Here is a 15,483-nt window from a genome sequence, read left to right on the forward strand (position 1 = left end):
GGTGCTATTTTTTTGGGGGGTATATGTTTGGTTTTAGGTTGAGGGTGTTAGACTAGGGTTGGTTCGCGGGTTTGTTTAATGTCAACTTGATTTTATGTAGGCTGGATCATTTTAGATATAATATTTAGATTTTTTGATTTTATAAATGGATTAAAATACTTGAATATTCATTTTTTATAGATCTAAAACAATGTTTGTTAGCTCTTTTTATATATATATATATATATATATATATATATATATATATATATATATATTTTTAGATTTTACAAAATTATTTTTTAACTAAAAACACAGAAAAACGGACCATTTTAGATATAATATTTTGATTTATGTTATATAAATGGATTAAAAGAACTGTATTAAATCCCTGCATATTAAGTTTTTTTAAAGATATAAAACAATGTTTATTTGAGCTTTTTTTTACATATATTTTGTTATTTTACTAAATAATTTTTGAACTAAAAACAAAGAAAAATTGATTAAAAAATGACAATTATTGATTTAAAAGGGGAATAAAATCAGGAAATTTAATATCCATCTCTACTCTTCATTTGAATTTGATCCTAAAACAGAAAGTCGCCAGTCATCATTGGGCCACCAATTGCGTAGTCCACTCGTGCACTGGAGGTCTCAAGCACCCCCCCAAGCGCATCCCGGCTGGGTCACAAGATGCCGAGCCGAAGGCGCTAATCATTCCAAATTATGAATTCCTCTTTAATGATGAATTATGCATGCATTTTTAATTAATCTAATGTTCCTGTTTTTTTTTTTTGATACCCTGGAAGATCCCAATCTAATTACACAGCATTAAACACAAGATTGGCAGCCGTGGCTTCGACCCCGACGCCCAACCCAAGCTCACCTTTTCCCATCAATCTACCTGTCTTTCATTTTCTGCAAAAAAAAAAAAAACGGGTGCAAAAAAAAAAAAAACGGGGTGTCACCTTCCAATAGCCCAAAATCAGCAAAAAACAAACAAAAACCATCTATTAAACCCTTCAAAATATATAAGAAATGATCCAAAATGTCCAGAAAGTGACCTAAAAGTACCCCAAAAAATGATGTAAACTAGTTATGGATGCTCATAATGCCATTTTTTACCTAAAAACTATCTTGTCTTTCTCCTAAATTCAAATTCCTATTTCTCACAACTGGGGGTGTCACCTACAAATAGCCTAAAATCAGCAAAAAACTAAAAAGGAGCAAAAACATCAATTAAACTCTTTAAATATATAAGAAATGATCCAAAATCATCAGAAAGTGACCTAAAAGTACCCCAAAAAATGACTTAAACTAGTTATGAATGCGCATAATGCAATTTTTTACCTAAAAACTATCTTGTCTTTCTCCTAAATTCAAATTCCTATTTCTCACATGAACTGAGGTGTTACCTGCAAATAGCCCAAAATCAGCAAAAACCAAAAAAAGGAACAAAAAGGCATCTCGGAAACCCTTTCAAATGACCCAAAATTTCCAGTAAGTGACCTAAAAGTACCCCAAAATCACTTGAACTAGTTTTGAATGCTCATAATTCAATTCTACCCAAAAACGATCTTGTCTTTCTCCTAAATTCAAATCGCTATTTCTCACATGGATCATTTAAGTAGCTTCTTTTTATGCGGAGGATACGCGGGCGAGAAAGCGAGAATTCCCAGCGGCTGTCCGGACCCCCGAATGGAGCGATATGAATTTGTCTTGATACAAAGGATGTTCTGCAGTTCACTGTGAAGGTCTCGCTAAAACAGACTATGCGCGCCGCATATTAAATCTGATGGATTATGGTGACGGAGCGCCGTGTTGCTAGCGCCATGTCGCTAACGTAGCACTCCTGTTTTTCAAACCGCATTGGATGTCAACACGCTAGTTTTGCTAGTTTGCTAAAACTGGCAGAGTAAACTACGTAAAATTAGCAGTATTCAGCAGCTCTACTTTAGCTAATTAGCACTTAAATCAGCAATTAGCATTTAGCATCTACTATTGTTTATCTCCACAAATGTCCCCAATTTTGTCAACCACAGCGACTCAGCAACCGAGTGGTTTCACAGTTCAGGGGTCGAGGGTTAAATCCCGGCTGGGTGGAGTTTAAATATTTTCCCCAGGCTTTCCTGGCTTTTCTCCGGGTACTCCTACATCCCTAAAACATGCATGCTAAGCTAACTAAACACTCCATATTGCCTTTAGCTACGATTAGTCGTCCTGTGTCCTCCCTGTTGTTAGCTGGAACAGGCTCCAGCACCCCGGTTAAGTGTGTCAAAGTGGCGGCCTGAGGGCCAAATCTGGCCCGCCACATTATTTTGCGTGGGCCGGAAAAGTAAATAATGAGTGCCGACTTTCTGTTTTAGGATGAAATTAAAATGAAGAGTATACATCTATATTACATTTCCTGACTTTTACCCTTTTAAATCAATAATTATCATTTGTTAATCATTTTTATGTGTTTTTAGTTTAAAAATAACAAAATATATGTAAAAAAAAGCTCAAATAAACATTGTTTTAGATCTTTAAAAAAATGAATATTTGGGGCTTTTAATCCAGTTGTTTTGATCCATTTATAGAAAAAAAATCTAAATATTATATCTAAAATGGTCCGTTTTTTCTGTATTTTTAGTTCAAAAATCATTTGGTAAAATCTAAAAATATATATATAAACAGCTAAAAAAAACATTGTTTTAGATCTATAAAAACAGAATATTCAGGGCTTTTAATCCAGTTATTTTAATCCATTTATATTAAAAAAAAATCTAAATATTATATCTAAAATGGCCCACATAAAATCAAGTTGACATTAAAGCGGCCCGCGAACCAACCCGAGTCTGACACCCTTAAGCGTTTCAGAAAATGAACGCCGAGTTTTTGCGCCGCCATTTTGTGCCCTTACCAAAAGTTGCGTACTCACCCGATAACTTCATAAGCAAGTCGGTAGCCGTCTTGGTGCTGATATCCGGACTAAAGAGGGAGGCCGTGTTTAGAATCCCAGGACTGGAACGCACGCCCACGCCTGACAAGTCCAAAGAGTTGGAACTGCTGGCGGGCCTCTCCCTCCCGGCGCCGAACGGCGACATCAGCGTCAAATCCCGTTCCAGCGGCTCCTCCTTGACGCGGACGCCGTCGGGGGCGGCGTCCGCGTCCGGCGTCGGGGACGAGCCGGGCCGGCCGTCGCCCGTCCTGGAGCCTTCCCCCTCGGCGTCGGCGGCCAACTCCTCCTTGACCTTGACGTCGGTGCGTGGAAAGTGCTGATGGCAACGCATGTGTAGCTTCAGGCTAAAATGCCGTGAAGACGTGAAGGGACACAGCTCGCACTGGAACGTCTCGCCACGGTCTTGGTGTTGGTGGACCTGCACAGGGTGGGAGTTATAGGCATTTTAGATATAATATTTAGATTTTTTTTTTTATATAAGTGGATTAAAAGAACTGGATTAAAAGACCTGATTATTCCGTTTTTTTTCTAGATCTAAAACAAAGTTTATTTTAGATTTTTTTAAATAGATTTTTAGATTTTATAGAATTAATAATTTTTGAACTAAAAACACAGAAAAAAATGAGCATTTTAGATATACTATTTAGATTTTTTTATATAAAGGGATTAAAAGAAGTGGATTAAAAGCCTTAAATATTCTGTTTTTTTATAGATCTAAAACAATGTTTATTTTAGATTTTTTTATATATATTTTTAGATTTTACAAAATGATTTTTGAACTAAAAACACTTTTTTCTTAGTCTTTTAAATCATTATGTTCAATGTCAAAGTGGAAAATTGAAAATATTTTTTATATTTTTTTTAGGTTTTACAAAATTTTGATTTAAAAAACTGACTATTTTAGATAGAATATTTAGATTTTTTTTATAAGTGGATTAAAATAACTGAATTAAAAGCCCTGTATATTGCAATTTTGTATAGATTTAAGCTTTTTAAAAATAGATTTTTAGATTTTACTAAATGAGTTTTGAACTAAAAACAGGTAAAAATGATTTAAACATGACCATTATTGATTTAAAATGTGGAAAATCAGGAAATATAATATACAAATATAGTACTTCATTTCACGACTTACTTTCTCGGGCCGCACAAAATGATTCGGCGGACCATTTTTGGCCCCCGGACCGCCACTTTGACACCAGCATTATATTGGGTTTAAATCTAATTCAAATTGAATTAATGATAGGCAAAAAAAAATTGTCCTTTTTTTGTTTTTAGTTCAAATCTAAAATGCATTCCGTATTTTCTGGACTATAAGTCACACACAAGCTGGGCTTGCAATATTCAAGTGGTACTTATGTCCTATTTATTTTTACTCTGACCGTGTTTTGACTATTTGCATTCATGCTTTAGCCAATAATTTTTTGTTATTTGGAACAAGAGACTTTTTGCAAGACCCAAATTTAGGAATTTGGGAGGTTTAACATCCATCAACATCAATATTTGGCAAAATATCATCGTTAGAAATGACATTCTACTCAAGTAAAGTGGTAAATATGCCAATGTCCTTCTAAAAAAGTCAGTTTTGTGTAAAAAAAATGTCATTTTTGTTCACCCTAGTTTCAAGCTGAAACCCCATTTTTTGGGGGGTGTTTTTCTCACCTTCATGTGGGACTTGAGATTGTCTTTGCGGGCACAGCGGAAAGGACACAAGGGACACTGGTGGCTTTTCAAGCCGGTGTGGATGACCATGTGTCTCTTCCAGTAGCTCTTGCGCTTGATGACCAGGCCGCAAACGGGACACTGGAAGGGTTTACCGCCGTCCTCTGGCGAGCCTGAAAGGGAAAAAAACATTAAGCTGACATTTACAAGGCGCCAATTAAAAAGACGCCTTTATGGACTCAGCTTTCAAAGGCGATGCTTTGTTCCCGTCAAGAAATTCAATTAAAATCTTTTAGGAGAGCGTCGTGAGGAACCAAATAAAGGACAATCGTAGTTTTTTCATGTTTTTTACAGGATATTTTTTCTTCAATTTCCTTCATAGACATCAAAATAAGGGTTTTATATGTTTATCTTTTCTTTATTTTGAAATAAATGACAGTATTGCTTATAATTCAGTGTGCTTTATATATGGAAAAAATAAAATTTGTCATTCATTGACGGTGCGCCTTTAAATGTGGTGTGCCTTATAGTCGTGAAAATAGTTTTTTAATATTCTTTTTAAATTAGAGTGAAGAAACAGTCTTAGCTTTGTTTTATTTTACTATTTTTTCAATGAAAGTGAAGAACCAGTTTTTTTTTAATGAGACTATTTTTTCTATTGTATTTTATTGCATTTTTTTAATTGTTGTTGATGGTTAAAAGTACTTTCAGTTGTATTAGCCTAATGCTAGCAAGGTTTTGTAGCAAAAGAATGCAAAATGTCAATTTTGTAATTGTCGTTGATCGTTCAAAGTACTTTCACTTGTATATACATTAGCATTAAGCTAGCATGTCTTTAGAAAAAAGGAATGCAGTTTATTTTGCAATTTAATGTAGTTGGTATCTAAAAAACTGTCTTCCAACACAGCATATTAGCCTAAGTTAGCATGAATTTCAAAATATCTATTGTATTTCTTCATTTTTTTTAAATTGTCATTGATCGTTAAGAGCTTTCAGTTGTACATATATTAGCATTAAAGCTAGCATGTCTTTAGAATAAAGGAATCTTTTGTATTTTAATGCAGTTGTTAGAGTATTAAAACGTTGACCATAGTATTACATGTATTAGCCTAAAGCTAGCATGTTTTCATATCAAAATAATGCAAACTATCAATTGCATTTTTCCTAATTGTCATTGATCGTTTTAAGTACTTTCCCGTGTATGTACATTAGCATTAAGCTAGCATGTCTTAAGAAAATACAGTGTATATATATATAGATATATATTGTAAGAACCTTGATGACTGTTGTTAGCTTTGTATCCGGCATCCATTAGCGCTTAATTGCTCTTATTAGAAGGAGACATGATGGCATTACAAATTGGACACGGCTTCATAAGAATTCCGTCCATGTTTCGCGTAAAAAAAAAAAAAACATCTGGTAATCAGTGTTTGGCGAAATGACTGCGCTCAGCCATTCATTGACCCGGGGTGTAAAAATATGGAGACTGCCGATTTGCAACAATAAATGGCCATCTGCGGCCACCCCCCCAAAAAAAGTATCCGAAACGCAATACCGCAAAGAAACGTGCTGTTTTTGGATGAAAAAAAATGTGATTAATATGCAAACACAGTGGGGAGAAGAGAGATTTATCCATGGACGTGTTTTAGAGGAGATAAAAATTCATTGGCTGTCATGTTTAAGAGAGGGAAAGTAAGATTTATTGCAGAGCAAAACCCAGATGGCTCTGACAACCAAAAACTTACATTCTGACACACTTGAGAGATTTTTAATCAGGGGACGCCCCCATTGCGGATTTTTGTTACTGAGAGAATTGGTGTAAGGATAGATGTGTTGAGACCAATCGTAGCATTTGTGAAACAATGAAATTGAGCGAAAAAAAAAGTTGTTTTTAGCCCTAAAAACGTGTTTTGGTGAAAATTAAATAGCAAAAAATGCAATGGATTATATTCCAAAAAAGGTTACATTAAATATATTAATTATGTTTAGAGTTTGGGTGCTGCCATCTAGTGGCAGATCGAAGGAAAGAAGCGGAACAAACGTTCGAATGTAAACAAAAGACATACATTATACTTTTTTGGGGGTTTTAAACTCGAAAAAGTTTTCATTTTTCAAGAAATGTTTTGGTTAACCTCAAATTTAACCAAATCCTATTTTTGGGCCTTTTTATAATGTAGTTTATATTGATGTATTATATTTAATAAGAAAGAAATAAAAGGGGTAAACTTACATTTTTTTGTGATTAAAACGACAAACAGTTATGTCTTATATACGCTTAATTATTTATATATTTGTTTATTTATTTATATATATTTATTGATGTATTACCTTATTTATTATCCATTTATTACTGCAATAATAAAATGTCCTGAATACTGGATGAATAAAGTTATTTTAATCTAATCTAATTTAATCTTTTCTAATGCCTGTGTATTTATATATTTTCTATACATGTATATTATTTTTTTAATGATTTTTTGCAATGTAAAATCAACAAGAAAGTAAGGAGGATATATATACAAACATTTTAGCAAAAAAAAGAAAATAAATACTTTTATGGGCCCCAAAAAAAGATGCGACGGGCCCTTTTCTGGCCCCCGAGCCTTATCTTTGCCACCAAAGTGAGTAAAACCCCTCAAAGAGCCCCCAAAGGTTAAAATGGTGGAGCAAATGAGCACTCAACGGCTTTTACGGCGGGAGGACGCCAATAAAAAACAAGGCAGGGCCGTCAATAATCAAGGTCGCATTTTTCTTCAGTCTGGCGACCAAACAACATACCTGCATTTTTTCATTTTTTTTTTCATTTTTTTACAGCGCCGCTCGACCTTGACGGCTCGCCGGATTACGGCGACGTGGCGCCTTTTTAACATGCAGATGGCGCGATATGACGTCGCGCCGTCTCCGCTCAATTCCGTTTCAGGCATTTTTTTTACTCGGAGCGGCCACTATATCCGTCAAAAACGGCCGTTCGCCGGTTAGCGGGGTTCCGCTCGGGTTTCCCCCCCGCTGTTTTTTTTTTGGGCAAATGTCGGTGTCGCGGAAAGTGGTCGCCGGCACCCCGGAGAGTGCGCGCTGGTCTTTTTGGGGACATTGGCTGGCTAAGATGACAACCAAGTGTCTTTCAAGGAAGGTCATTAATTAAGAGTAAAGTGGCTGGAACAAGTTCGTTTTCATTTTTTTTAGCGGCCATGTCGCTAGCTAGCTAACTATTACGCTAACGAAAAATGTGTCTCTATCGTACAATTTTAAAATTGGAGGTTGTAGGAAAATGGCAAGAAGTCTTACAATATAATATTCAGAAAGAAAATGGCAGCCAATCACAGCGCACAAGGAGACAAAGCACAACTGTTCAGGCTAATGCTATTTAGACTGTTAGCCTAGCATGCATGTTTTTGGGCTGTGGGAGGAAACTGGAGTACTGGGAGAAAACCCAAACAAGCCCGGGGAGAACATATGTAAGTCAATGACACAAAGCCCTGACCAACCTGGGGTCAAACCCTCGACCTCAGAACTGCGAGGCGGACCTGCTCAACACTTTACCACTCACTGTGCTGCTAATGCCAAACGCCATTAAAAATCACCCACTTTTAATACTCCACATATTTAGGACTTCAAACACTAACTTTGCATAACAAAAAAGTGAAGAAAATCATAACCAAATTATCTCAATGGATCCTATTGGATTATTATTATTATCATTTTACCCGTTATAGTATATTTACGAAAAACCAAAATAGTGAATTTTCCTAAAATGGAGAGACTCTGTTAAAGTAATAAACTCCATTCTAGACAAAAATTAAACCAAAACAACCAAATGTCGACCATAACTAAGATGATTTATGAGCCATATATTTATATTTTCATAGTTTACCACTATACACATACACACACATACATATACATATGCCACGCCCCAAAATGGATTCTAACGTAGACTCACCTGCTTGGCTGTTGGGTTTCCCCTTCCCTTTGGGCGTGGAGGGCAACATCATCTCCAAGCTTTGAGTGGGCGTCGACGGTGTGGGCGTCGACGGCGTGGTGGCCCTCCGATTCTTGTCCACCAGCACGGGTTTGACGTCCTCTTGGAGGACGGCGCCGGGCAGCGGGGAGCCTTCCTTCTTCTCGGCCAGCAGGTTCCCCGCCGCCCTGGCCGCCACCTCTTTGAGCAAGGCGGCCGACGAGGTCATGGACACCAGCGACAGGAAGGACGTGGGCGAGTTCTGATGATCGGCGGCCGGCGTGCCGGGCGTGGACGCGCCCTGGCTACGCTCGCTGACCTTCTTGGAAAGGGCGGCTAAGGTGGAGCTGGCCGACTGCGGGCTGAACGGCGAGCTGAAGGCGTCGAAGCGGACCACGTCGTCGCCTCTGGAAAGGGGCGGGGCCACAGAGGAAACGCCGGCTGAGGGGGCGGCGCCACTGGCTGAAACGGCGTTCTTATCTTGGAGCACGGCGTTAGCCGCCGCTTTTAACTTCTGGATAGCAGAGTCCGGGGATAAGCTGGAGCCGCGGGGGGTGGAGCGTCCAGTGGGCGGCCATTTGTCCGCCGCCACGCCCGCCCACACGAAACCGCCGCCGCCATTACCGTTGCTCTGCGGATTAAAGTTGTCCGCCGATTCCTGTTTAGCGGTCAGCGCTGGCGAAGCCGAGCCGCCATTGTTGGCGTTGTTGGCGAGTTTACGGGCCAACGCGCTTAGTTGTTGAGCGTGATGCGATGAGGGTGAGAGAGTAAGGGGCGTGGCCAGGCCGATCGGCGGGGAATCTGCGCCCCGGGACGCCCGCCCCAAAAGTTCCCCCGAGTCCAGCTTGAAGGAGCCGGCCTCCAGGAGGCGCCGCAGATTGCTGCTGAGGGGCTTCCCCAAGGCGCGTGAGGCCGCCTCGCCGTACAGCGAGGACACCACCGACGAGACGGCGTCCTGCGGCGAAAAGGCGACGCCCCCGCTGCCCAGTCCCAGGAGTTCCAAGGAGGAGCGGTGGACCGGCGTGGGGCTCCGCCGCTCGCCATCCGGGGACAATTCCCGGGGCGGGTGGAACTCGTCCTGAGCGTCGCCGTAGGACGAAGACTCGGAGCGCGTGTCCGACGCGTTGCCGAACCAGCCTTCTTCGTCGACGATGCCGCCGCAACCGGCACCGTCGGGCCCTCCTTCGTCATTGCTGTCCAATTCTGAAAACCATTGATACATATTGATCAGCAACGACCTATATCCAAGTCATATATATACACACACACACACACACACACACACACACACACACACACACACACACATGTACACACATGTACCCACATGCACACACATATATACATTCATATACATGTATATACATTCATATACATGTATATACATTCATATACATGTATATACATTCATATACATGTATATACATTCATATACATGTATATACATTCATATACATGTATATACATTCATATACATGTATACACATATATACATGTATACACATATATACATGTATACACATATATACATGTATACACATATATACATGTATACACATATATACATGTATACACATATATACATGTATACACATATATACATGTATACACATATATACATGTATACACATATATACATGTATACACATATATACATGTATACACATACATGTATACACATACATGTATACATGTATACACATACATGTATACATGTATACACATACATGTATACATGTATACACATACATGTATACATGTATACACATACATGTATACATGTATACACATACATGTATACACATACATGTATACATGTATACACATACATGTATACATGTATACACATACATGTATACATGTATACACATACATGTATACATGTATACACATACATGTATACATGTATACACATACATGTATACATGTATACACATACATGTATACATGTATACACATACATGTATACATGTATACACATACATGTATACATGTATACACATACATGTATACATGTATACACATACATGTATACATGTATACACATACATGTATACATGTATACACATACATGTATACATGTATACACATACATGTATACATGTATACACATACATGTATACATGTATACACATACATGTATACATGTATACACATACATGTATACATGTATACACATACATGTATACATGTATACACATACATGTATACATGTATACACATACATGTATACATGTATACACATACATATATATATATCAAATACATTTATATACATATACATACACATAAAAATACATACATATACATACATATACATACATATAAATACATATACATACATATACATACATATATATACATATACATACATATAAATACATATACATACATACACATGTATAAGTATATAAATGTATACATATATACATGTATATACATATAAGTGTGTCACATTCCAGGAAGTTCTACATTGCTCAATGCTCAAATTGTATTGGTCCTGAGCCATCCCAGTTCAAAAAACCAGCATCATGTCAGCCATTCCATTCAAAACAAACTGCTTCCAACTCCCATACAGACAAAAAATGCACTTTTGGTTAGCCACAAAAATACTTCCGTCCCATCATCATTCATTACAACGACACCCAAAATGACCACCGTTCCCCTTTGGCGACCATTTTGGAAAATACTCAATCCAAAATGACCATCACCAACCAAAACGAAAACTGCTATTTTTCACTTTGTCGTCTCGACGCTTGAAATAATGTTGATTTGCCGGGCACTTAAAAAAAAATCCTATTCTTCCCACTTTCCGTCTCAAGGAGTAACGGCGTTACCATGACGACGCCATCCATCTGGAAGGCTAGACGGCAAAGATTAGGGTAATGGAGGTGACGGAACCCCATTAATATTCATGAGCTGGAAAGATACCGACGGGGAGCCAATAAGGATAGGGTTAAGGTCAGCCGGGGTCATTAATATACACTCGCCGTATCAATATTCATAAGCAAAATATTACAGCTTGCCCGACAAGGGCGGACAAAGAGGAGTGAGCACTGTTGATACATATTCAAAAATTTATCGTTTCGGGATTTTTTATCATCCCAAAAATGTAAAAAAATATCGGTATACGTAATTGTTCAAATAAGCCTTCACCTGTTTACCCGGCTAAAGCTAACCCGTTGCTAAGCAACATAGGTCCGGTGGCCGCTGGGGATCGTGGGAGTTGCTTCGGCGCCCCAGAGTCGCAGAAAGGCCGGCGCGGTCGGCGAACCGCAAGTGGCTTTCGCCAAGCTTAACTTTTGGAATGCTTCGAGTATTCGTCGGAAAGTGAAAATTTATGTCGAAGAAGGACCAAATAAAGACGAGAAAGGGTTTCAAAGCTGTGGCAGGGGGTCCGATTTGGGCCCTCGGTGGGGGTTGTTGACGGGTTATACAGAATTACGTTTTTTTTTTTTTATAACAAAGTTTGTGAGTCGTGTAATCAAGTCTGCACTTTTCTCCATTTTCTATCGATTGATTCACTGATTCATTCAGTGATTCGTTCATTGATTTGTTCGTTGATTCATTCATTGATTCATTTATTGATTCGTTCATTGATTAAATTTTTCGGATATTCTATATATACTAGTCATTAAAAATAGATATTAATATTCATAAAATATAAAAATAATTAAATTACCTGTAATTGCCCTAAAATCAATCATTAAAAAACAGCATTAAATGTTAAATATATGATTATATTTTCCTCACAGACTAAAAAAACAACACAAAACCTCATTCAATAGAATCTAGTTAATATTAACATATCCAACAACTGCATTTAACAGCCAAATGTTTAAAAAAAAATCATATTTGGTCGTGGCTAACGATGAAATTCAGACTTTGTGAATAGTATTTGCTACATTTCAATGTTTTTTTTGTAGTTTTGATACAAAGTATCTTTAGTCATTAGGTAAATAGCAAAAAACTACACAAGATTAGCAGTATTTGGATTACTATGTTGCAAACTTCAAGGCCGACTGCCTCTCCCCCGTAAAGTCCTAAGCGTGACATTTGGCGCGCGGCACCCCCGCGAACGAGCGACACCGCCACACGGATGATTCAAAGCGGATGGCGCATTTACGACAGATACAAGCGGTTAGCCTGCGGGACGGCGCCCCGGACGACACGGCCCGTCTGCTATAGAAAAGAAAGGGTTAGCGTTTAGCGCTCGCTCGCCGCTAACTGCCCGCGGGGCGTCTTATCGCTACCACGCAAACATATGCCCGACATTCGACGGCTATTTTAGAAAATGGGATTCCTAGAGAGCCATTTTCACAATTTCAAAGTAAAAAAAATATTTTGGAAAAATATGCCTTTTTTTAGTCATTTTATCAGTTTTAAGGTAGAAAAATAATCTGTGAATTCATTGTAATGCTGTTGATAATCAATCAGAATATGCATGCAGAAGACTCTGATGATGAAAAAATAATAATTATGATTAAAAAGGGATTGGTGTCAAAGTGGTGGGTCGGGGGCCAAATCTGGGCCTTCGCATCATTTTGTGCGGCCCGAGAAAGTTAATCGACTTTTGGTTTTAAGGTCAATTTCGAATGAAGATTATAGATATATACGATATTACTTAATTAAATTAATAATCGCAATTTTTAAATCAATTTTTGGGGTATTTTTAGTTGAAAAAGCTTTTTGAAAAATCTAAAAACAAATACATAAAAATATTTTCCGTTTTCAACTTTATTAGTGAATATAATTAAAAATATTTATATTTGGTACCTTTTGAAATGAAAAACATATTTCAGATCTGTCAAAAAAATGAATATTAAGGGTTTTTGATCCATTTTTTTATATATGATATCTAAAATAGAGATACATTTTAGCGGAGAACCTTATGCAGCAATCAAAAGAGCCACATATGGCTTGCGAGCCATATCTTCACTACCCCTGGTCCAGATAATCCAAATGTAATGAGGGAATTTGTACTAATACCATTTTTTAAAACAAAAAACATTGTTTTTTTTTTTTTAAATATGCTAGAATTATAGGCTAAGTGTTTTAATCTATCAGCATCAATGTCAGCCAATAAGTTAATTTGTCAAACTAAATCAATACATCAAAAATCAAAAACTTGTTTTGACCCGATTCCAATGCTCTGAAAATGACGGCCCAATTTCCCATGGCGCCACAAAATCTGGGACACCTCCACGTTATGTAACATGGCGGCGACGACGGGCTCCGTCTTGCGACTGTCGTTTCGGATAAAAAAAAAACAAAGAAAGACCAGTTCAAGTCAGGGGAAAAAACAAAAAAGGGGAGGGGACTTAAAAAAGGTAGGCGGAACCTGAGGGGAGGTCACCCGTCACGACTTGCTTTCGGCACGAAAACGCAACGCGCCAAGCCATTCTGCCACTTAGCCGGGCATGAAAATTGGCCTGCCTGACCTCGAGGCCCCGAAGAGTGGAGTGGGAGGAGCCACAAATGGCGGGATGAAAAAAAAGGGGGAAGGCTAGAAAGAAGAGGAGGCCATTAGCCGATTAAGGAAAGAAAAACGGGGAGGGGTTTGTTGGGTAGCTTCGATTCCGTCATGTTGAAAAAGGAAAGATAAACCCACATTGGCGGCCATTTTAAGAAAGACATAACGTTCATTTTTTTATCCAAATTCTTCTCATAGTGACCTGAACTCTAAAAAATGGGAGTAGAACTGTTTCTAACCAAAAAACATAATTCCCCAGATCTAAACCCAAAAGAGAAAAATTCAAAATAGTGGTTTTTTTTGTTTTTTGTTTTTTTTTAAGGGTAGCTTCAAACATTGGCGGCCATTTTAAGAAAGTCATAACATTAATTTTTTTATCAAAATTCTTCTCAAAGTGACCTAAACTCCAAAATATGGGATGGAACTGATTTTTAACCAAAAAACACCATTCCCCAGGTCTAAACCCAAAAGAGAAAACTTCAAAATACCGTTTTATTTTGTTTTTTGTTTTTATAAGGAAAAAAACGATGGGGGGGGGGGGGGGGGTTGTTAGGTAGCTTCAAGCATTGGCGGCCATCTTACGAAAGCCATAACATTCATTTTTTTATCCAAATTCTTCTCAAAGTGACCTGAACTAAAAGAAATGGGGTAGAACTGATTTTTAACCAAAAAACATAATTCCCCAGATCTAAACCCCAAAAAGAACACAAACTGTTTTTTGTGTGTTTTTTTGTTTTTACCAAGTTATTGACTAAAAAGAAAGGTCAATCAAAAAACACTTTCCCTTCTGAAATGTGTTTTCAGCCTCCCAGAATATTTTACGGCGGCTGGCAGGTTACCGCCAACCGGTGGTGAGTCACGGCGCTGACAAATGGGCCTCCCGTTTTTTCCGGATTTAAATGCCGTTTTATTTTAGGATGACACCATTACCCAAGCAGGAGAAAAGAGAAAATATTAGTCCAAATGGCTTTGCGGATGAATTGCAACAGGGCAAAAGATGTAAATTAGCCTTTGACCCTCTTAAAGAGCTATTTTTTATTGAAATTGCTGCAGCCAGGCACAAAATGGAGGCATTGTGGTATTGTATTATGACACATTGCAAATATTGAAAATATTGAAATTGAAAATTGAAAATATTAGTCCAAATGGCTTTGCGGATGAATTGCAACAGGGCAAAAGATGTAAATTAGCCTTTGACCCTCTTAAAGAGCTATTTTTTATTGAAATTGCTGCAGCCAGGCACAAAATGGAGGCATTGTGGAATTGTATTATGACACATTGCACGTATAAACATCTTAGAATAATATTAATAACATGTAATAATCCTGTTTTTTTAAGATACCGGGAAATAAAGGTTTCTAGGAAACACATCATTTTGAATATCACAATAAAATGGCCGGTCTCATATTCCACAAAAAAAAAACTCTGGGGAAATAATGTGCGAGAATGTGTAATTATTATAAAAAAGTG

At 37.8% G+C, this 15,483-nt stretch overlaps 1 protein-coding gene across 2 annotated transcripts in view; it reads right to left on the reverse strand.

Moving 5' to 3' along the window:
- znf827 (zinc finger protein 827) overlaps positions 1-15,483 on the reverse strand; it is a 50,020-nt gene that overhangs the window by 21,534 nt on the left and 13,003 nt on the right. For both annotated transcript variants that reach the window (XM_077719331.1, XM_077719332.1), the window contains exons 2-4: positions 8,523-9,743; positions 4,583-4,755; positions 2,900-3,338 (exon numbers count right to left, since the gene is read on the reverse strand). In XM_077719331.1, coding sequence (XP_077575457.1) covers positions 2,900-3,338; positions 4,583-4,755; positions 8,523-9,743 — 1,833 coding nt within the window. The remainder of the gene's footprint in view (positions 1-2,899; positions 3,339-4,582; positions 4,756-8,522; positions 9,744-15,483) is intronic.

The sequence above is a fragment of the Stigmatopora nigra genome, chromosome 6 (genome assembly GCF_051989575.1).
Source record: "Stigmatopora nigra isolate UIUO_SnigA chromosome 6, RoL_Snig_1.1, whole genome shotgun sequence".
Lineage (NCBI taxonomy): Eukaryota > Metazoa > Chordata > Actinopteri > Syngnathiformes > Syngnathidae > Stigmatopora > Stigmatopora nigra.